We start from the raw sequence: 24,139 nt of genomic DNA, 5'->3' as shown, positions 1-24,139 counted from the left end.
TGTAATTCCGTTCAGTTTTTGATGTAGTGCTTATTAAATAAGTCTATGGAAAATGCATTGCGAATTTGACAAGTTGCAATCAATACAAGAACTAAGGGCCCGATGTAGGTAATTCTTATTTACCACTTCTTAAATACCGAATTTTACCGATTCGGTATTTAAGAAGTGGTAAATATGAAGGGGGGAGATGTAGGTATTTCCAGATGTGTAAATACCGAATCTTTAAGATTCGGTATTTACCGAATCTGGAAATACCGAATCGGTATTTCCTATTGATTCCTATGGGCTTTCAAGCCCATAGGAATCAATGGACAATACCGATTCTGTAAGGTAAATACCGATTTTAGCAAGGGTGCAGTGGGTGTCACTTTGACACCCTCTGGCACCCCAAAAATAGGCATGTGCGCCATGTGGCACACAGACATGCCTTAAGGGCATGTCTGTCTGTCACATGGCTAGGTGTGCATGCACACATGTGCATGCACACCTGAATTCGGTATTTTAACAACCAATTGGATTGGGTGTTAAAATACCGAATCTGAAAGGCCTGCGGCACTCAAAGATGTGCTACCTACATATGCTTTTACAGACTCGGTATTTTTACCGAGTCTGTATTTACCGATTCAGTAATTTTACCGAATCTGTAAATACAGATTCGGTAAAATACCGATTCTGTAAAGCATGCTCCTACATCTCAAAATCCAATTACCGGTCGGTAACGGCCGAATTCGGCCGTTACCGACCGGTAATTGGCCACCTACATCTGGCCCCAAATATTTTTAGCCTTGAGAAAGCCCCAGGCTCAATCTAGAGGGCTGAAATTTGCCGCCTAAACTACTTGTAAACCTTTGGAAGAGAGAAACTTGTTTGATTGATTCTACATCTCTAAGAAGAAACTTACTACACTTATTAACCTGTTTGACCCATAGGCAAATGTCCTCTCAAAAATCTAAGGCTCTGTGAATTATAATTATGGCTGGCAATATGTTATGCACTTCATGGTACTTTAGAGTTTCTTATATATTCTACAAGTGAATCATATAGGCATAATCAATGTCAAATTGTGAGATCCTTTAAGTACCAGATAAATGCACGTGTCTGTGTTAAGGGCAGACACAGTCCGACATACTTAATGCCCCTGATTTTTCAGATTCAAATATATGGCAAATATAGGGGATGCTCCTGAAACTGAAGCCATTGATCTTTATAAACTTACCTTGAAATCGAATACACTCATTTTTGTGTCGCTCCTCCCAAGATTTCTTTTGGCAAGTTTTGCTGCAAAAATACACAGCATGGCAACGAGGGCACGGAAAGAGTCGAACACCGACAGACCGTCCACACTGATAACAATATTTAAAAGCAATTTTTCTGCAAAGAAGAAAGCATTAAATACCATGAATCCTGTTCTATTTCTAGCATGATAAACATTGCATATTTTATTTTTTTTGTAATGAATAGGTTTCAATATCTAAAATTACACAGACAAAAAGCATCACTGAGTAAAAGATGACTTAGAGGCAACAAATTAAACAAAATCGTAATAATGAACAAATCGAAGCAATGGAAACACTTGTTATGTTCAAAAGACTTGGGGCCAAATGTAGGTAGGCTATTACCGGTCGGTAACGGCCAACATCGGCCGTTACCGACCGGTAATAGGCTTTTCCTATGTAGGTGGTATATTTACCCATTCGGTAAATAATGAATCGGTATTTACCGAATCATCATTTACCGATTCAGTATTTAACAAATCGGTAAATGAGATGTAGGAAGCACTTGAAAGAGTGCTTTTGTGCTTTAAGGATTCGTTATTTACCACCAACTATTGATTGGTGGTAAATAAGGAATTCCTCAGTAAATGCAAATCTGTGCATTTACTCCTGTGCCATTTGACAGACATACATGCCCTTAGGGCATGTATGTATGCCACATGTGCACACCAGCACTATTCAGGGGTGAAACAGGGTGTCACTATTTCCCATATTTACCGAATCGGTATTTACCGATTCGGTAATTGCCATTCATTCCTATGGGCCTGAGGCCCATAGGAATGAATGTCAATTACCGAATCGGTAAATACCGATTCGGTAAATACCGAATATTACCGATTCGGTATTTTTTACCGAATTTTTATCCACATAGCAATTACCGATTCGAAAATACCGAATCGGTAAAATTCGGTATTTTCGAATCGGTAATTTACAATTACCTACATCTAGCCCTTGCTGTTTTTAACCTTGTGTTAAGTCACACACACATGTAACTATTCAATTGTCACCTAATTTGTACACATTTAATATTCTCTTTGGTTGTGTCATGTGACTCACGGAACACATGTTACATTATCAAGGCAGTAGGATTTCTTTAGAAGGAATGCATCCTTATTCTAGTTTCTAATTTCTTGGTAGTTAATGTACATTACTAGAAAAAAATCAGTCCCTATCAGTTGGCCGAACTGGTGTCAATAAAAGACACAACAAAGATAATAGTCAATATGCACCAGTTTTGTGATCTGATAGCAATTAAATAAAGTTATATTTTATGTGACCTATGCAATCCCAATTGATCTTTTGAGCAAAAGAATGCTGCCATGGACCAATTTGTTCACTACAGAAGCCTTTTTCTCTGAGTCTCCAAAAGACCCTCTATTGCTAAGAACTGTTAAAAATGCAATACCTTCTCGTAATTTTTTTTACCACAAAAGCACCTTTTCATACGTTCCATAGGACCTTCAAAGGCCATGCTAAAAAGCTCAGGGTTTGTACATCGACGCTAGATAGGAGTGTGATCTTTCGAGACTGCTCAAATTTCACACAGACGAGAGATGCTTCTGTGTGATATCAGTCAGAGACAGAGCTTGGCTGGTAAAAATGCTCATTTGTTTCCATCTCTGCCTACTGCTGATATCACCTTCATGGCATTTCCTCCATTATGGTGACTCTGGGCTGGAAGGGCAAGGCCACAGCAGTCCAGGTTTTCAAAGCTCTTTTTTTGCCCAAGAGTTTGCATCATTTGACAGGCACTGCTGAGTTCAGGAAGAGCAAGGAGGATTGATTTTTTCACAGGAATTTCCCTTGAGTTCATACAATGTGACACTAAAACAGATAACAGACATTCTAAAGGCATGTCTATAAGTATATAGCACTGGCCCAAAGCTCAGTGATTGAGGTAATCACCTTGAGCATAGTAATTTTGGCTCAATCTTACCGTTTGATTAGGCCACATATATGCATCTGTAATCATTCATTTAAATGTGTACAGAAATGCTTGCCACATTAAGTTGACCTAAGGCCTTATGCATTTCTTCAATGTGGACATTTGCTATAGATGCAATTTTTGCAGATGCAGTTGTATGATCTTATCAATAGAGAAAGGCACATTGTGTGAAAGAGATAGTAAGATTCGGGAGGAGTACTTTTGGCAGGGATGAGAAGCCTTAATGAACGAAGGGAGGTCTACTGTCTGTGAGGAATAGGAAGATGGGAGGAATTCAGGGACATTCTGATGTGTGGACTAAAGGAAAGGAGTGTCAAGAGTAGTTGCCAAGTCTTACTGTTTGAACGTGCAAAATAATGAGACATGTGACAAGGGAGTCTCGAAGGTTCTTTTTGTGTTTATAACCAATGATCACACTTCAGCTTCATTCAAATTCCCTTTAGACTTTGAGAGCAATAGACCTCTTTACGACATCTCTGTTGCGTGGCTTCATGCTATATGATATTCTTTCCCTTTTGAGAAATTCTAAAGAGGCTCTGCAATGCGGACACTTTTCCTGGTTCTCTGATTTAAATAGGGTTTCTCTGATCCCTAGTTTAGAATAGGGCTTATTAGATATTTTTAGGTAAACTCATGTATAGGCAGGAGGATTGAAACTTTCAATCTAATGACCAGATTTTGTATCGCTGTTTCGGAATTCCGCATTTGCTTTCTCTTACTGAGGAGGCATTCTATCTGTTTTGGATTTCCATTAGTGGTTCTGCATTCTTACACTATATTTCTACATTATATATATTAAAACTGCTGTGAATAGCTCCTGTGTGCTCACATATTCGAGCCCTGTGATGGGCCTCAGTCGGACTCTACCTAGCCTGCTTACTATTCAGACTTCCAGCTACGGCTGACCTAGAGCAGGGCCTATACTACCAACACTGTGGTGTATACATGGGGTCAGCTGCGTACTTTGGCGAAGATTCAGCGCTCTATTGTCGCTTCAGACAATGTGCTCACAGAGGGGGTGATTGGGGGTTTTACACTGGATTACTGTGGATTACTCGCTAACTATCCGGTGTGCCCTCTGTGTTGCCTCCACACCCCAACCATCCATGTTATTTTCCTCCACCCAGGCCCGCCATGCCCAGAACCTGGATGCCTGACCCTAAGATGGTGCCCTTCGCCACCAGGCAGTGCATAGAAAATTAGCAAGAATGAGGGGAGCATAACAGGAGGCAAGAGACACGTTGCCCTACTAGAGCTGCCCAAGAGAATATGGAGTACCAGCCTAAGAGTACTTATATTGCCTTTACCGAACACCTGCTGCTTATGAGGGAAGCCTTTCACACTCCTTTGCTCAAGGACATTTACTCTGGGAACCCTCCCTCGACTGAGACATAGCTATTCTGACTGATGCCCGGTGGAGCTACCCCAATAGCTATTGGAGAGAAGGGCTGTGGATTCCCTCCTCTGCAGTCTCCTGATGCCCGGTGGAGCTACCAGATAGCTAAAGAGGAGATGGGTCGTGGACTCCCCCCCGCCGTCACCTTCCCAGCCGGACCTTGGACAGATTTTCCCCTCGTCTCTACGTCTTATCTTCCTCCTACCCCTTTACCCTATCCCCTTACCCTTCCTTGCTCCATTCACCTTGTCCCCTATGTTCTTTAAATGCTTTTCTTGATACTTATGTAACTTTTATCTGATGTAATTGCAACATTATTGTTCCTCATGTAAAGCACTCTAAATCCTTAGGGTCTAGCCAGCGCTATATATTACCTCATTAATTAAAAATGTTACCATTTAGAACTCTTTCTCTCTTTGTCTACTTCCCTAGCTCCTATCCCCTCTCCCCTGAATCTCTCCCCTTGCCTGCTGCTCTGCCTAGTCCCCTGTCCTTTGTGCCCTTTGACTAAGCACTCTTTCTCCCCCTGTTGGGGAAAGATCCAATATTTATACTCTGGAGTCTCAGCGAACACGCTGAGAGAGTCCACTGCGCCGAGGGAGCCACTCACAGCTGAGGTATGGTATGTTACCCCTGCCATAGCACTCCCTCTCCCCTTTTTTGGGAAAGATCCAGTATGTAGGCCTTGGAGTCTCAGAGACCCCTCTGAGAGAGTCCACTGCATAAAGGGAGCTACTCGCAACAGAGATAGGGAAGTTATACACTTCACAGCTTACTGGACTTTGGACGTTGCTTTGACTCGTCTACCAGTTTGTGTCCCCGTCGCCCTTCCCCTCCTCTCTCCATGCGGTGTCTCTCACCCTACCCTCCTCTTTCCAGCCTTCATTATCTGTCTACTTCCCCTGCTCCTACCCCCGTCCCCTGAATCTCTCCCCTTGCCTGCTTTTCCCCTTACGTATTTGTGCTTATTGTTTATCTCAACCTTACAAGTAACCATGTTGCCATGCTCTAATAACTGTGTAACATTTGTAAATATTTAACCTGTAACTATGATCGGATACTCATGTAATGCGCGCTGATACCTCCGGGTCTAGCCAGGGCTATATAAAACCTTTAAATAAATAATAAAAATAAATAAATATCAGTCTGGCTTTGAATTTGTAAAAACTGCATACTTAATTCCACCTTCCGACTCACAGTTTTACTGTGTGGCAAAATGGGTTACACTGTAATTGTTAAATTGCAGTTGATCCTAACTCCTTTCACTCCTTAGGCACCTACAAAAGTTCCATTGCAGCGGGCAAGGAAGGAGCCCAAATTCTATGTGTTCGCAGACTAAGAAATGATTTGCTAAATAAACATTTTCAAAGAGGAAACTCTGAGAAATATTCAGCTATATATAGGATTAAGAAGAAGGAATACTGTAATACTTCTAGAAGGGTTGAGAGAAGAAACATGGAGAAGCAATTAAGGGAGGAGTGTGCAGAAAAAAGAAACATGAGTAAACTCAGAGGCAGCTAGAGTAAAATGTTCACCATGCGAGTTACTGAGTTAACCATTGACAGTGAAACGATTGCTTTAAATTTGAGAGCATTTACGAGCATGTAATTCTTAGCGAGAACTTTGACAATATGTTTAAACATTTAAAATTGAATCTTTATATTACCGACAGGGCAGACTTGGGTCTGATGAAACCAGTTCTTCGCTTTCCTCTGCTCCTGATGTGTATAGTCCTAAAAAATGTAAACAAAAGTCTTATTAGCTCCTCAGGTTTTTAGGACTATGGGGTAGAAAAGTATTCATACAAAAATAACAGCTAAGAAAACTACCACATGAATTTTTCAAGTACAAAACTTTCTGGGAAGTATATGGGAATCACAAAGGGCAGTCAGACAGTCACAGATAAACAAGACGTCAAGAAAGCTAGAATCTTGTAAAATTGTAGTCCAAACTCCATATAGACAGATGCAACAAAATGAAGAATTAGGAGGTGTTAGCAAGCCTGATGTGCAAGGAGGATGACACCTCATATTTTGAATACCTACATCAAAAAATGTGTGTACTTGTATTTAGGTCTTTATGGTTGCTCCTCTCCCAGGTAGTGTGTGGCACTGTGTTTGTGATAGTGGCATGTTTACCACAATCGCAAAAATAACATAGGCTGGGCAGGAAGATTTTTCAAAACTGTGTTAAACAATTTTAAATAGTTCAGTGACCACTTCAAAGTCAATTCACATATAAGGGACTGACACACGGTGAGAAAGCTGACTTACCAGCAGACAGAAACATGACCATGATGAAAGTAGGATTCTGGAGACTGCATTTATATTTTAGTCCAAACGTCTGCCTGAACAGGTGTATTTTCAGGGCCCACCTGAACCTTGAAAATGTTTCTTCAGTACAACAGGAAAGAGAAGAAATTATGTGGAAGCTTGCAGGTTGCAGGTGAGAAGCAGCTTGTGTGCATGCTCACGGTGGTGAGCAAGGTTTCATCGATCGCAGGGGATGGAAATGTTACTTACTTGTGGTCTTTCTGGTGGACACTATCTACCTGAAGATTCCTCACCTGTAGAACATCCCCAGGCAATAGAATGGGTCTGGAAAACGTCAAAGTTCTCAACTTGCTTGCATGGAGCACCGATCTCTGTCGGCACAAGAAGTGATATCGGGAAGAGTCACCGAGGCCATAAGGCACATGCCCCAGTGTAACAACGTCAGTATCTATCTGTTTTGCCAACCTTCGAGTCAAGGGGATAGATTGACAATAATCTAGAAGTGCAAAACCAAATATAAGTTGTGATCTTATTAACTTTCTCTATAATTCATCCATCAAGGGGTGGTATATGTGGGGAAGAGTACAAGGTCATCATACCACAGCCTCTTCGGTCAATCTGTGGCACTAAGAATGATTTGGGCCTAGTCTTGGCGAATCTTCCTGAGAACTTGAAGAGTCAAGGGTATGGGGGAAATCTGAAATGAAGCTGAAAGTTCTAGCTGAACTGAAAAGCATCCCCCAAGGCTTCACTTCCATGCAGGGTGCAGAACTGCTGCTATTAGGCATTTTCAGAGGAGGTGAACAAGTTTACCTGAGGAGTGCCCCACTGGGCGAATATGTGCTGGACTACCGCTGGTAGAAGATGCCACTCATGATTGGCAAGTTAACGCTGGCTCAGGCTGTTGACTTTGTCATTCAGAGACCACACTAGGTTACTGGCCGGGTGAGCCAGATCCAATGGCGGTGTGCCAAAGGCCAAAGTCTCAATGCTTCCAGGCAAAGGAGTGAGATCCTACTCCCACTTTCTTGTTCACTTACCACATCACTGCATGTCCGTCGAAATCTGGACAGACTGGCCTTGGATGGAGGTGAGGAAGTCCTTGAGCGCCAGTCTAATCAGCCGCAGTTCCAGCAGGTTTATGTGAAGAACCCGCTCCCCTGGTGGCCAGAGGATTTGATCTCCAGATGGGCTTCCCACCTTTCAGTGAAAGTGTCTGTCACTACAGTAGCTACGGTCACAGGGGGAGTGAAGGCCATCCCTCCGCTCACCTTCACCTCGTTGCTCCACCAAGTCACTTCCACCGCAGCACCAGAGAAGACTGCGATTGAAGCCAACACGTTTACCCAGAAGTTGAGCCACTGTCTGTGGATGCACTACTGCAGGGCCTTCATGTGCCAATGTGCATGTGTACATCGAATAATGCATGTAGCCAGCAGAGCTAGGAGTCTGAGGACTCTCAAGACAGTGAGTCTCACACCTTAGTGTAAGGATGGAACCATTACCTAGATATTGGCTATCCTGTGAGGCAGAGGAAAAGCACTGATATGGGTGGTCTCCAGTACTGACCCTATGAACTGTTGTCGGGAGGACCACAGGTGGCATTTGGGTTGGTTAATGGAATGTTAATGGGTTGTACAAGAGAGATACTGGCGACGGCAAATGGCATGACACCAATTAAAAAGAGCTGGCTTTGATTAACCAGTCATCCAGGTATGGGAAAATGGTTTTGCTCATCTTCTGAAACAGGATGAAGCCACTGTTATCACCTTCATGAAGACTTGAGGTACTGATGATAAGCCAAAAGGAAGTACTGCAAACTGGTAGTGTGTAGAATTCACGAGAAATCGCAAGTACTTCTGGTGTGATCGTAGGATAGGGATATGGAAGTATGCATCCTGCAGGTCAATTACCCCATCCAGTCTCCATGCTCCAAAATCAGTAAAACCTGAGCTAGGGTTATCCTCTTGAACCTGAGTTCCAGGATGGGGTGCATGTCACCGTCCTTATTGGGTACCAGGACGTAAAATGAGTAACATAACTGGCCTTGTTCCTGGTCTGGCACTAACTCCACTGCTCCTTGCTGTAACCTTCTGTTGAAGTATGGCTAAATGTTCTGCAGGTGGTGAGGAGGGAGGGGAGGGATGAGGGAAGGAGTCTGAAGAAAGGGAAGGGTGTAGCCATTTTCTATGACTTGAAGGAGACAATGGTCCTAAGTAATTGCCTACCAGGCTGGAAGAAAATGAGACACCCACCCTCCACAGGTTCCGGATTAGTTTGGTCAAGCGGAATAGACCTTCTTTCTTGGTGGTGCAGAGAGAAGGAGGAGAAAGAGGAGAAAAAGGAGGAGATTTGCAAGGCTGACCCTTGGCCCTTACCCAGACTTCTCCCTTAGCCCAGAGGAAAGATCTATGTAATTACTGCTTATAATACTCGATGGAGCATTGTCCCGTGGGTACAAAAGGGTGTTATAGAAAATACACTGGGGAAACAGTTCACGCTGAACGCAGGGTTTATTGGTTTAGAGCTGTAGATTGTTTCTTGAGGGGCCTTTATGGGGGAAGACACGCATAGCACTTCGGAATGCAGTTTTAGATAAAATAAACATCGACCTTTGATTAGTGATGTTCCTTCATGTTTAATCATGGCTCAAAGTGATAATGGTTATTGTTTTGCTTGTTATTATAGTGACCCCTGATGAAGGGCAACTTTGGCCCGAAATGCATTGGGTTTTTATACAAATAAAATACTGCCTTGGATGAATTTGAGTCATTCGTGTTTTTGGAAGAGGTTCGGATGGCCCACCTTGAACACAAGAAAACAGAAAATTGGCATTCCATTCCATGTGTGGATTTATGGAACATTGAAAAAGTTTAAACAAGTGTTTGAAAAATTTGAATTAACAGGATTAAATTGTTAAAAGCTGGAATAATTACATAACCGTCACAAAGGCGCAACTTAGCTGTGCGTTTGGTTGGGGCGAGACATCGCCCCAGTTCTGTGAATGTTCTTACCCAGGTGCCATTTGGGCAGGGCACCAACCAATCTGCACGCACTTTGTTCGAATAATGGATAAGATTTGAGTAGTCACGATGAGATGGTGTGCATCTCTCCCCTCCAAAAGTTGAATTCTTAACAATATAAAACTAAGCATTTTTTTGTCAATTATAACTGTAATAGAACTTCACTAATTTATACCTGGTACCAAAAAAAGGCTGCCCACCCCATTATATATATTCCTGCCACAGTTCATCTCCGCCCTTTCAGCCACTTTCACACAATGTCTCTTTAAACTACACTCTACTACACCACACAGTACTCCACTCTACCGCACTCCACTCTATTTGACTCTATGCCACCCTACTCTACGCCACACCAGTCTACACTATTTCATTCTACGCCACTCACTCTACAGCAGTCCACTGTACAACACTCTACTCTAAGCCAATCCATTATTTGCCACTCCACTCTGTTCCACTGTACGGCACGCCACACCACTCCATTCTTTGCCACTACACACTATGATATTCCACTCTACAGCACTCTACTCCAAACCACTCCACTGTACACCACAACAGTGTACTCTATTCCACTATATGCCCTCCACGCTATGCCACTCAACTCTACGCTATTCAAGTCTAGGTTACTCCACTCTACGGCACTCCACTGTAGGCTGATCCATGGTGCGCTACTCCACTCTACACCACTCCACTGCACGCACGCCACTCCACTCTATGCCATTTCACTATACACTTCAGTCTATGCCATTTTAATATACCCTATTCCACTCTACACCACTCCACTGCACCACATCAACTCTATGCCCATATAGACCACTTCACTCTATGCCGCTAAACTCTATGCCACCATGCTCTACACCACTGCTCTCTATGCTATTCCTCTGAACGTAACTCCACTCAACGGCATTCTACTCCACACCACTCTACTGTATGCCACTCCACTCTACACCACTCCACTCGACACTATTAAACTTCACGTGACTCCTTTCTATGCCACTCCACTGTACGCCAATGGACTGTACGCTACTCCATGGAACACCACTGTCTGCCACGAGACTGTGCTCCACTCCACTGCACCACTCTCCGCTTCTCTGTTCCACTGTAAGCCACAACACTGTACAATATTCCACTCTACGCCACTCCACTCTACCCCACTCCACTGTACTGTATTCCATTCTACGCAACTCCACTGTATGCCACAACATCATGTTCTATTCCATTCTACGTCACTCCACTCTACTCTATTCCACTCTAAGCATTCCACTGTACATCATTCCACTCAACGCTACTCCACTCTACAACATGCCACTGAACACAACTGAACTCCAAGCCACGCCATTCTAATCTGTTCCACTCTTTGCCACTCCACGATATGCCACAACACTATGTGCTAATCCACTCTATGCCCCTCCACCCTACTCTATTGCACTTTATGCCACTCCACTGTACGCTATTCCTCTCTTCACCATCAGACTGTATGTTAATATACGCCACTCCACTCTATGCTATTTGACTGTACGCTATCCTGCTCTATGCCACTCTGATCTATGCCACTCCACTGTACGCCAATCCACTGCTACACCACACCAGTCTATGATATTCCACTCTACACCACTTCACTGTATGCCACAATACTCCATGACACTGCACTCAGTACTGCTCCACTCCAGTGTACATAATTCCACTCTACGCCACTTACCTCTACGTTATTTTATTTTATGCCACTATATTTTTCACCACTCTACTGTACTCCACTGAACTCTATCCTCTCTACTCTATCCAACTCCACTCTATTTGCCTCTTCAATTTACATTATTCCACTCTACGCCACTGTATGCCACTTCACTTTACCGTATTGCACTCTTCGCTACTTCACTGTGCGCCACTTCACTGTGTGCCACTCCACTGTGCGCCACTCCACTGTACGTAACTCCACCGTTCGTCACTCTGTAGAATGGAGTCACGTAGAGTTAAACAGCATAGAGAAGAGTGGCGTAGAGTGTAGTGGGGTGTGGTGTAGTAGAGTGTAGTTAAAAAAGGCATAGTGTGAAAGTGGCCGAACAGATGTAGATGAAATGTGGCAAGAACATCTATTATGAGGTGGAAATGGTAACTTTCCTGTACTAGGTCTAAAGTGCGGAAATAGTAGTTAAGTTAAAAGTGACAAAATACTTTGTTTTATATCGTGCCGCGGTATACCGCGGTAACTTTGCAGTGTACCTTGGTACATGTCTATTACAAGGCAGTATACGATTGTCTAATTGCCATGGTTTCGAATGTAAAATGCATTCATGTTGTTTTTACCACACTTTGGATGTGTTTTGGGTTAGGGCCTTAGATATAGTTAAGTAGTAGGTTTTATTATTGTTCCCTACCTATTTCCACTTAATTAAAGTGTTAATAGGTAGAGGAATTTAATAATATTAATATGGATCATAGACACACCATACACTATATAATTGCAAAATTTTATTCAAATCTGACTGCCTATTTTCACGCTACGGCTGAGTATAAAGTCGATGGAAAATGCATTGGTGGAAAATATGGTATGGGACTACCCTTTTTTCTTTGCACCGCCTTGATGAATCGCTGCAAAGCTTTGCATCATCTGCCAATGTAGAAATACCAATAGGTCTGCAAGTTTCTTGGAGATTCGTCAAAAGGTTGTAAAGGTATTAGCGAGCAAAAATCCACGAAATTCTTATGTCTTGAATCTAAACTATAAAAACAGAGTGGCTACATATATACGTATATGAGCATTTACATACATTCAATTTTAAATCAAAAGGAAACAAAACTGGAGAACACATTAACACAGCAACAGATGGAAGTAAACTCAGAAGACCACACATGTTAACATTTTGTCTATTCCCTCATATCTACAGAACTCAATGAAAAGTGACCTGCAGATATCATATTCCTCATAATATGTTCTTCCTTCATAACCTCTATGTGGCTTATAACTCCATTCTACGGTAAACTCATTCCTCAAGCAAATAATTGATAATCATACTCAAAACCCATAAAACTACCTTCCAAGCAGTCAAAACCATTTGTTAAACACGTTGGCACCAAAGAAAGAAGCTACAGGAGAAGGAAGACGCCCTCATTAAAAACCCCTCCCAGACGAATGCGTGACCCTCCTCTGCCTGCGGCCTCCTTCGTGCACCTTAGCCATCAGAGTAAGGGACTTAGCTGGTGCATAACGGCCGCAGTTTATTTTGAAAGCATGAAACATAAACATCACATTTCCATGGTTATCCGTACATTCCATGATTTCCACACTGAATCACATCTATAAACTTACACTCTGATGCATTGCTCTTTAAGCTCCTTACAGCACTTCAGCACAGCCCCTTGTGTGACAGCCTCCCTTTTTCGGTGCCTAGCGCTTGCGGCCTCCAGGTTACCCTTGCTACTGCCAATTTGTGTGGGTGGCCGTCAAGCCTGACCTGGGCTGCAAGTACCGTGACTACCTGCTGCTGACCCCATGCTGACCCTTCGCGTGCTCCCTCAGTGCCCCTGCCAAAAGGCATCCCAAGGATACTGTATTGCTGCTTGTCAACCTAGGCTAGAGTGCTGTCTTGTCTGTCTATTTTGTGCTGTTTCTGCCATGCTGACAGCGGCTTCCTGACTTCTGGCAGCACCCCCCTTGCTCCCCTCTTCCTTATGAAGACCCTAGTTGCTCCAGCACCCCTACTAAGTTAAGTATGAATGTATCCATCCCTACCCACGACAGGTGAACTCTGCCTGCCTCGTAATACCCTGCTGTCTTCAAATTAATGAGGCTGGGCCTCACAAACCCCCACCCGTTTCCCTTGCAGACTTTTGCCATAGAGATGTTCAGCTTCCTTATGGACCTTCCAGGGCTGCATGATCATGTGCACCCCACCATTCGTGCCATGCTATGACCTCAGACAATTTGACGTCCAACGCGCATTCCAGCCTGGCCACTGCTGTTAACCCAGATATAATCGCCCCTAGTAAGCCTTTCCTATCAAGGGTTGCAAGATCGTTCCCCCGAGATGTACCATGACCGTGTCGGGCCTCTCGTCCCTCCCTAATTCTTCTTGAAGGGCAGGCAGTTGTGCCTATTGCATGCCCGACTGCCCCAGCCATGTCACCTTCGTGATTCGCAACTATATGCCCTTGTATTCTTTGCACACCTCGGCCCACCTCTATGCCCTTGTGACACACAAATGTCCCAGGATCCCCACTCTGCATGGCTCTGCTGTGGGAGAAACAAAGTCTTAACTCGCTGCAGGCCTTGGATGCCCAGAACCCATTCTGCTTGATTCGTTACACGCCTAAACAGCTAACTGCTGCTGTGGTTGCTGCCCCTATGCCAAATGAATGCAACCCAAACTCCTTGGCTGGTAAGCCAGCTATGCTTATCGCCAATGTGAGCGCTGTTGAGAATTGGAGGCGGCTCAGATATGAACCGTCCTGATGCCTGAAGAGTGGTTTCCCATCTGTATAATCTGCCACTTGTATTACTGCATCAGGCATACTGAGCAACATGCCTTGTCCTCCAGACAGCCCAGCCTCAAGCTTCTCTTTTTCATTCCCCAGCACTATCCACATATCCTGAAGAGAAGCAGAGGATACAGACAATCTGAGGTCGCGGCGACTCCATTGCCTTCAATAGAGCTCTCAAGATTACACTGTCTGACAAGTGCTGATAACCCAGTTCTTCCTTCTCTGAATGTGTGCAGTACTTCATTAAGAAACTCAGTGAACATGTGTGCTATCATCTGATCCTGGATGCCTTATTCATGAGGCTGAAGTAGTGTTTTGCAGCGCCTGTACTTTTGGTGAAGAAGTCTAATGCGCAGAGCTTTCTGCCTGAGAAAGGACATTACAGGTTTGTTTCGCAAAGATTTTGCTGTGAGTGGGTGAGAAATATTCTTGTACCACTCTTGGCTTCCTCCTGAATTCCAGGAGTAAATTAAGAACTGAATTACACCTGGAATTTAGGAGGAAGCCAGGAATACTAAAAGAATATGTCCCAGCAAACTCTTTGTAAATCGGGACCCAAATATGTGGCAAAAACTTCAGTACGTTTTTTAGAGCAAGAGTAATTAGATGGCAATACCACTTTTTGTGCGGCATAGACAAAATTGAGATCCATTCCTTTCACAAGGAGGTAGAAAATTATAAATGCACTTTTCTCTAACCCCTCTTTTAAATTCTCGTCCAGTGGATGCACTTATAAATTCCTCCATTATGTTTTTTACTGTAAGTAAGCAATATATGATTATTAAATTTGGGCCAAAAACATTATTGGACAAATTTACTGCAGTAGACTATTGGATCTAATAGCGCTACATTGACCAATTGCTGCATGCCATTGTGATACGCCTATTTGATGCCCAGCCCCAAAAACCCAGACTAATTTTTGTGTTGTCACCATGGCTTAGACTTGGGCCATCTAGACATCAAGTACCAGACAGCAGTAGGGACATTGGGGTGCACTACAGATATATGTAGACTGAAACAAACACTCACAGGATGAGAAGTGAATTCGCATTGTAAGGATAAAATGCACCACAAACAGAAATGCCCGCACTTTATCATAATCACTGTCAATATTACAAGATTCAAGATAAGGTATTTGACCGTTTAGGGCCTGATTACAGGTGAAGTGGGGCATCTCTGCACAGTTATCAGTGGTCTGGTGTTCCCATACCTTGATTTTCCTGATGAGGGTTTTATAGAGTCAGTACAAGGACCCCCTGCTACTAATGTAAGTTCCTAGGGCAGGGTAAATGCAACTATTGAAGAATAATTTCCCAGGCAGCTATCGGTCTTTTGGATAGAGAAGACCTTCTACTAAACACACAAAATATTCATGGACTCAGTGTACAAAAATATTCAAAAAAGATTCATTTTATTCATACAAGATTGTTTAAAATAACCATTCCAGGTTTTGTGGTAATTCATATGAAAGACAAATATAAAACAATAACATCACAGTGTAACTCACAGTCTAAACAATATTAAATACAAATAGCATACATAATTATATAAACAATCATAAGACAGACTAATTATGGTGTGATAGAGTTAACAAATAACACATTTAAAAAAATCCAAAACATCATAAATCGGCAATACAATCTAGTGGCTTTTGATATAATGCTGAATCTTCTTAATATCTTTAGGCGCATTTCGACGAAAAAAGCGCCTTCATCAGGAAAACCACAACAAATCCTATATCAAAAAAATAAAAAAGGAGAAATGTACACTGAGTCTCAGTTAAAAACTGATGAGGGAACACCAGAACAGATTTGAACCAGCTCACAAATCTGGCTAGTACAATTGCTTTCGGAAAGGGCTTAATTGCAGCCTGGACCCATTCCCCATGCGCTCTCAGTGGAGGGAATATATAACGCTTCCCTGTGCCAGCCATCCATTCTCCCCAAACCACTTTCTCTACTCCCTGCCTTGTACCAGTCACCACACAAATATTTTCCACCTGTTCAAGAGCAAGTGGCAAACTACTATCCTAAACTCCACAGAAGTGAGTATTCTGTGCAGAACTCCAGCCAGTAATTCAGGGTCCGCACAGTTACTCCCATTCGGTGGGATTTAACACACAATAGCATGGCACTGGTATTTACACTGCGTAGTTTCAACCCTGACGGTATACTGTGAAAATAGTAATCATGGCCTTGGTGTGTATATCTATATATCACCTATTAGAAAGTCACAGGGTTGTGGTATTAAAGCTACATTTGAAGATTCAGGCGTTCTAATTCAGTAAAACAATATGCTTTACGATAGAAAATGTAGTAGGATTAAAATTCATAATCTAACAACAGAATCTATCAGATGTCCTTCAGTAGGGATTCTATGACTTTGTGAGGCTCAATGTTTAACTTTTTTTTAAATATGCCTGCAGTTGATTGTTGAGGACTATATGAGACTGATGTTACAAAAAGGCTGATACAGAGCAGAGTCAGCCCAAAGTAGGGAAAACCTTAATTAACAATTTCATGGTCATATGAGTCTGCAGACAGCTTGCCAGGTCAGTAGATTCTATGGCCTGTGCTTCTGTGGAATTGAATTGAATTTATTGTACAGTTATTTAAAACCTTTACAAAACATGCATCTCATATTGTATTTTCAGAACAACAGTTTGCACAAAAAATGGGTCACTGTTAAAACATGTTAAAAATTAGATAAAATATAACCCCGATACTCCCTAGGAAGTGAGAGAAAAAGTACGAGTGATCTTGTTTTTTTATAATCATAAGCTTAGCGGCTTGACAGAACGATCTTTCCTCGTTGCTCCAATGCTTGACAAAATGGTAGACGGAGTAGCAAAAGGCAAAATGCTGGGGCATGCAAGGGAAAATGCAATGTGCAAGACAACAATTTAACCTCTACAGGGATTATGATGAATTACATGTGTGTTCCCTGTGGGTATAATCTTAGCAGCAGAAGTAGCTGACCTCGTTGGTCAAGTACTTAGCAGCAAATTAGGTGAGATAACAGAAAGCAAAGGGCCTGAGTATGCAAGGAAAGTGTGAAGTGTAAGAGCAGCAATTTTAACCTCTGCAAGTTTCTGATTAATATCACAAGTGTTCCGCCTAATTTACAGCAGAGAAAAGAAAGTGCTAAGTGCAAAGCAGCAATTTACATAAATCTTGCAATAGAATAAAACACTACATTCATTTTAAATCGTTAGATTCTTAGAAGAGACTGGTTGATCAACATAGCAATAGTTTCTATGACGCGATCTACCTAGAGCACATCCATTTAAAGTGCTTGGTCTACCGGTATTTAATTGTGCTGACCTTCTCATTAAAGCAACAGCACAATCAGTGTATTATGAAGGTTGGGCCAGGGTACCATGATCCACTCGGCTGCTTTACCGTCTACTAGCTGGTTGGCTTGTCTCTTAATGCTCAGTTCAGTGGCGGATTGAAATTTTACCAAGCGGTAGCTTAAATGGTACATTGTCACCGAAAAAGCTAGCTAACACCACTTGTCTGCAAGTCCGAATGTGTTTCTTATTAATGAGTGGTCTAAGGAGGGTCCAACCCTCCCATGTTAGAATCCTGCATATGGTTGGCTGGTGCACTATGTCCTCCTCTCCCTCCCACATAATCAGCAGTTTGATTGCTTCGGAGGACGTAACCACGGTGGCATATGATATGCAGATGGTAATATGCCTAGGCGAAGTTTCAAGAACTTCTCTTTGATGGTTCTAGAGAAGCTAGTATGGAGATAAGTTTGGGGTGAGGCCTTGCTGTAGGACTGTATGAACCATCCATAAGCGTGCTCTGTCAGGGCAGCTTTGTCCTGTATGAGTGACTCTTTTTTAACAATACTATTTACTATTTTTTTAAGCTTGTGAAAGTCCCTGGTCGTTCCCAAAGATTCTGCAGTCCCAGTTGACCAAGTGAGCTGTCCAAATAAGGTCTAGCTGGGCATGCCTCCTTGGCTTGAAGTTCTTTCCACAGATAGGTATTGAGCGAATCTTGAGACCCCCATATGATTTTGTACCAGTTTTTAATGAATGCTCCTTTGCGGGCGAGCTCTTGTCTTTGTATCCCGAACTACAGCCTCAGTTGTGCAGGGGATGTATATCCTGGTAACTCATAAATCATTCGGATTGCTCTTGCTATTGTGAGATCCAGAGTCTCAGCGTCTCTCCCTCTCATGGCTTCACATCCGTAAGTTATAGATGATACTGGATCACTCAGGTTAAGGGGAGGAAATTTGGGCCAGAGATGTTGTTTTTTAGGTTTCTTAATGCCACAGCAGTCATTATTCCCCTTTTTTTATGGCCTCATGTTGAGCTGTACAGTTCCCTTTGTTATCAGTGATAACTCCCAAATGCTTGTAGTTTTGTACAGCTTCCAGCTTAACATAACATAACACCAGGTGTATTTGTAGAGCACACGATTACCCAAAGGCGTCCTGGCGCTGAATAACAGATGTTTATTGTTAACCAACTCAATGGTACTCATTTTATTGACCGCAAAATGGATGAAAGGCTGAGTGGACCCATTGGAATTTGAACCTGTGACCATGAGGTCAAACACAGGCCCCTGCAGTGGATGCTTTAGTCCACTGAGCCACCAGACCCAGCTTACATGCTGCCAGATGCCAGTGATGCTTTGACCTTTTTTTACGGATGTTCACACTCAAGATTTCTGTTTTTTCTTGGTTAATGCTGAGTTTGTTCTCCTCTGAATACCAAGATGTGATAACGAGCAGGCGCTGTAGCACCAAGTCATTCGCGTACAATAAGTTAGATAACTGCAGGCCACTTAACTTTTCAGCGTGTGAATTGCTTCCGTTTAGAGTGGCCGAAAGCTCTGCCATAAAGAGATTAAAAAGTATTGGGGCAAGCATGCAGCCTTGTTTCAGTCCAGAGGTCGCTGGGATCTTCTTTTTTAGGTGTTCTACTGCACCCAGTTTTACTTGCACCCAGGTATTGCTGTGTAAAAGAATTAACTGTTTTAGAAGTAGCAATGAAATGTTCAGCTTTTTTAATTTTTGCCACAGTAAGTTCCAGTTCATATGGTCGATCTTTAAACTGTAATCAATAAAGCACAGATACAGGGGCTGTTTTAAAGCAAGTGCACCGTCTAACAGTTGTGAGAGGATTGAGATGTTGATAGTAGTTCCCATATTCTTACAGAAGCCTGGTTGGTTTAGCGGGATTGCTGAAGTTTCTAAAGGCCCAGGACATTAGTTCTTGTAGGAGTAATCCTGCATAATATTTGGCTTTGATATCCAATAAAGCTACCAACCAGTAATTTTTTGAGTTATTCCTATTGTCTTTTTTGTAAATGGGAGAGATGATCGAGCCCCTCCATGATGATGGTATCGCCGATGTTCGCATGATTGTTTCGAAAGTTGGTTTTAATACAGAAGCCCAGTATTCCAGGTCTTGTTTGAACAATATGGGCGGGATCCCATTTGGTCCTGGAGCTCCCTCGCGCCTACCTTTGGAAATTCTTTTACAAATTTGTGTGGTCATGATTGTAAAGGGCTGTTCCAGTATTGTATTAGAAGCCATCTGAGATATTAATACTTCCCATTCGGGCAAGAGGTTGTCAGTGCGGGATTGAATTTCTTGGTTTTTGTTGAAGTGGGTTTGGGGGAAGGTTGTCCATGCCTCTTCTGTGCCGTGATGCCTAGATTTAGCGGGTTGGCGAGAGTGTTGACCTTTTGTCAAAAATGCAAGCTGTTATTATTTGTCATATCGTGCAGGAATTTAGCCCAGAGTGCCTCGTCAGCATCTTTTTTGAGGTGCCAAATTAGTTTCCTGCCCTTAGCTTTCAATTGCCTCAGTTTTTGCAATGCCGTGGAATTTAAGTCACCTTTCTTCAATCTCCAAATCGCGCAGTTTATCAGCACCTTGAGCTTTTTCAGTTGTGTATTATTTCCAATGTTGGAGTAGGGGCGTTTGTTTTGAAGGTAATCTGATCTCTTGTTTAGATGGTTTCCCCACCCCATAATTACTTCCTAGCTTTTTTGTAAATGCCTCCCAGCTTCCTATTCTATCAGGCTCTACAGCTTGTGCTTCTTCCACAAGTTGTTTTGCGAAATAGAGGAGTCCTTCCAGGTCATCTGTTTTCCATTTTATTCTCTTCTCATTAGATGTATATTCCAGCCCATGTGCTTTTACTGAGAGAGATTGAGCTGAGGATGATGCTTCTATTGTAATTTCCTGTGGTAAATGATCACTTTAGACTGAAGTTCCAATATGGTAATCGATCACTTTTGGGAACATACAGTGGGAGATAAATGTATAGTCTATTGCTGTGCTTACTACTGCATTATGAAATGTTGCTGTCTGTGGGCGGTCTCCTGGAAATCTTCCATTAAATGCTCGAAAGCCTACCTACTCCAGGGTTGCTAGAAGCTTCTGAGCTATTTTTGTGTGTCTTCCACCTGAGGTGTTGTCCTGTGTTGCATCATCCCATGCGAATGGGTCCTCCTCCATCTGGCTATCTTCAGCTGTGTACCTGAAGATATTTAAATTGAGGTCTCCAGTGATGATCAAGCTATTTGTTTGCTCTTCCGTTAACATTTTCTGTAGTTCGTCCTTCAGCTGCTGGCTGCCCTCAGTTCTGTCGTGTGGGTGTAAATTTAGGTTATAAGGATTATTTGCTCATTTTAACTTCTCCCTGTAAGGTGATTCTAAGCGCTTGCATGGCATATGGAGGTGTTAGACTGTGTGTAATTGGCTCCATTGTGTAAATGCTCTTTATAGAGCTGTATGTGGCAAGGCCTCCCTTTCTGTGGCCAAATCTGGCACTCTTTTTCTGGCTGGTAGGGATTGCAGGTTGAATCCCTGCATTGCTGTTGGTGACTCGCTCCAAGTTTCTTGGAGTAAGACTATATAAATATTTTGGAGGTAAGAATGCAGTTCCGGGTCCAAAGTCTTATCTCCCATGCAGTTGATGTTCCCGGAGGTTTTGCAGTGCGTGGAGCTCAGTATGTAACGCGTTTTGGCTTTTGGTGTTTGTAGTCCTGGATAACCAACTCCACTCTTGTGGGACTGTGCTTTTGGTTATATTTGTCCTGTAAGTCCACTGGCCTCTGGAGTCTTTGCTCCCGGGACTTTTGCTACGGGCTCCTCGCAGCACTGAGTATGACCGTATACTTGATTCAACCTGCCCCGGATTCTTTTTGATTTTCTAAAATGGAGGTCTAGGGTTCCGGGTATCTTGGTTTGATGAAGGGCCGTAGCTTAATGCACCAGGCATTGAGTTTAGTATATTCTTTTAGAACTTTATCGGCTTCATATGGCGTGGCCCAAACTGTTTTAGTTGCTTCCACTCCCGGTTGGTCTGGAGATTCCACAAATTCAATTGACTTTGAGATCATTATTTTTTAGGTTCTTCAAACTACTGATGGACTTTAGTAGGTGTAGAATGTTTCCTCTATTTAATATGTCGACCCGTCCCTTTGACTTGTACTCGGGATGGAACACGATTGTTGTAGAGTTCAGATGCGCTGTTTGACTATTAGTGTATCTGCTGACTCAGGGGATTCACTTGTTGTTATTTTCATACCATACGTGCACCTTCCACATGCCAGAACTGTCTTGTTGCAGATGCCTGTTATAATTGAACCCCCTTGTGTGCTTCCTCTGCCTTTCCAGGATTCACTCTTATGGTCAGGACCACTGCATGTGGATGAATTAGGGGAGATGCTTCCTTTTGCTTCTGTCCCTTCTTTCGGAGTCGGGCATTCTGATGACCCTTGGTCAGGTTCTGTTTCATCACCCACCTGCATTGAAGTGTGTTGAGGGTCTTCTTTTGGGTATTTTCCAGAACCATGACTCTTGTCCCTGCAAGGTGATATAGTCTGTGATAGTTTTTGGTTCCGCCCCTTCCTCTTCAGTTTCGACTGCTGTTTGGAGGTTTGCAAGCTAGTTGTTAAAACAATTGTTCCAGGGGGATTACATTTGAATGCTGTGTTGCACTTTGAGGATGTCGGCGATCCTTGCCTGATTTGATTTTTTTCATCTGTTCTTGTTGGGTCCAAGCCCTCCTCCAGAGGCCTTGCTTCTGATGTGAGATCTGGAATGCACAGGGTCAGATCCTGGGTTGTTGAGTTTGTTGGTTGTTTCTCGACCTTTCTAGTGGTGGCTGTTTGTTTTGCTGGTTTGTGTGTCACAGCACCTCGTATGTCAGAAAGGAGTTTGTCCATTACTGTTGGGAGGGTTGCCAGCTTATCTACAATTGTTACGCAGCTACAACTGGCCTGTAAAATTTGTGTCTCCGATTGTGCCCTTCTGAACAGATTGATGAGATCTGCCAATTTGTCGTCGATGTTTGCGATGAAGATCGAAAGTGAATTGAGGACTGACAGTTGGATATCCATTTTGTCGGACTGGTATTGCATGGCATTTACCGACATTTGCATTGTATGCAGTAGTGTGGTCCAAATATCTTCTTTTTCCTGCAGATTGTCCTATTTCATGTTGAGCTTTGAGGAGCTGTTTCTTCCTTGGGGTTCAACTTGGGGGCACAAGAGTGTGAGGCAACCAGTTCCTCTCATTCCTCTGGTGTGAAGTAAGATGATTCTGGTTCAGCTTCCTGAGTTGTTGAGATGTATGGCCCTTGTGTTTTTTTGTTTGGTTCGACTTGTGCAGTGCCTTCCAGGAGTTGGCCATGCAGTTGTTCCTGGGTTAGTTGGCCCGGCCCTTCTGGCATTGTCTGAGAAGTGAGTTTAATTTTTCCAGCCGCCATTTTGGTTGGCGTAAATGTGGGGTCTTTATTACCCATCATGGCTCCATGGGCTCAAGCGCAGATGGGGATGAGAGGCTGAATTGCTTTTCTTGATTGGAGTCTTTGTCTGAGTATCCCTTACGTTGTTGGGGCTGTTGGGGGGGGGGCTGATTCTCCCCTAAAGATGGTGTTATTGTTGGTAGGGTTTCCGGGTTCTTGTGACTTTGTCTCCTCTTTTCCCAGTTGGTGTGGTAACCATTTAACCTGAGTTTCGTCCTTCATGTAACTGGAAGGGATATGATTGTTGGTGCTTTCCTTTCCTTCCTCACCCTTTGCCTCTGCATAACTTATTGCCTGTCCTGGGCCATCTTTCTCTCTCCCACTGGGTTTATTGAGTTTTTTTAGCATGATCAGCTCTGGTTGGTTCCATATGACATTGCTTGTTTGCCCAAGTTCCTCGTTTCCTTTGATCTTCTCATCTTCTTCGCTTGCATCCCATGGTGGCTGTGGACTCTCCGCAGTCTATCTTCGGCTGCTGTTGCACTATCTGGTGTGTTTTAATTTTTTGCAGAGGAGTAGGGAGATTGCTTTCTTTGTCACTGCTCAGACACAAACCCAGCCCGGTATCTTTTATGAAGGAGAATTTAGTGTATATTTTTGGTTGGTGGCTTGATTTGGTTGGAATGATCCAAGTGGTTGCATCGCTTGCTTTGGTAGTTGGTTGTGCCTGCGGGATGGTGAAGAGCGGTGAGATCAGGGGGATTTCCTCCTCCTTCTTCATAAAATCCTCTTCGCTTTCTTTGGAGAATGCCTTCTTTGTTGCCCTCCGCGTTTTTCCATCATAGTTCGCTACCACCTGCTGCCTTGCCTTCCCTGATCTCATTATTGTAGTTAATATCAATGCCCCTTCCGACTTTTCCCCACTTTTCCTTAACTGGTCCCTGGTGGACGGCCGCGGCTTTGTTGTCTTTTTTCCTGTTTCTTTTCTTTTCCCCTATATTGCCCAATTAAGTTGACTACCATGCA

At 43.0% G+C, this 24,139-nt stretch overlaps 1 protein-coding gene across 8 annotated transcripts in view; it reads right to left on the bottom strand.

Moving 5' to 3' along the window:
* Window positions 1-24,139, bottom strand: part of ANKMY1 (ankyrin repeat and MYND domain containing 1) — a 639,442-nt gene that overhangs the window by 147,714 nt on the left and 467,589 nt on the right. For all 8 annotated transcript variants that reach the window (XM_078666447.1, XM_078666450.1, XM_078666454.1 and 5 more), the window contains 2 exons: window positions 6,282-6,348; window positions 1,217-1,371 (listed from right to left, as the gene is read on the bottom strand). In XM_078666447.1, coding sequence (XP_078522573.1) covers window positions 1,217-1,371; window positions 6,282-6,348 — 222 coding nt within the window. The remainder of the gene's footprint in view (window positions 1-1,216; window positions 1,372-6,281; window positions 6,349-24,139) is intronic.

This window comes from Lissotriton helveticus, chromosome 11 (assembly GCF_964261635.1).
Source record: "Lissotriton helveticus chromosome 11, aLisHel1.1, whole genome shotgun sequence".
Classification (NCBI taxonomy): domain Eukaryota; kingdom Metazoa; phylum Chordata; class Amphibia; order Caudata; family Salamandridae; genus Lissotriton; species Lissotriton helveticus.
Note: the sequence above shows the minus strand (reverse complement) of the source record. Positions and strands in the feature narration are given on the sequence as shown.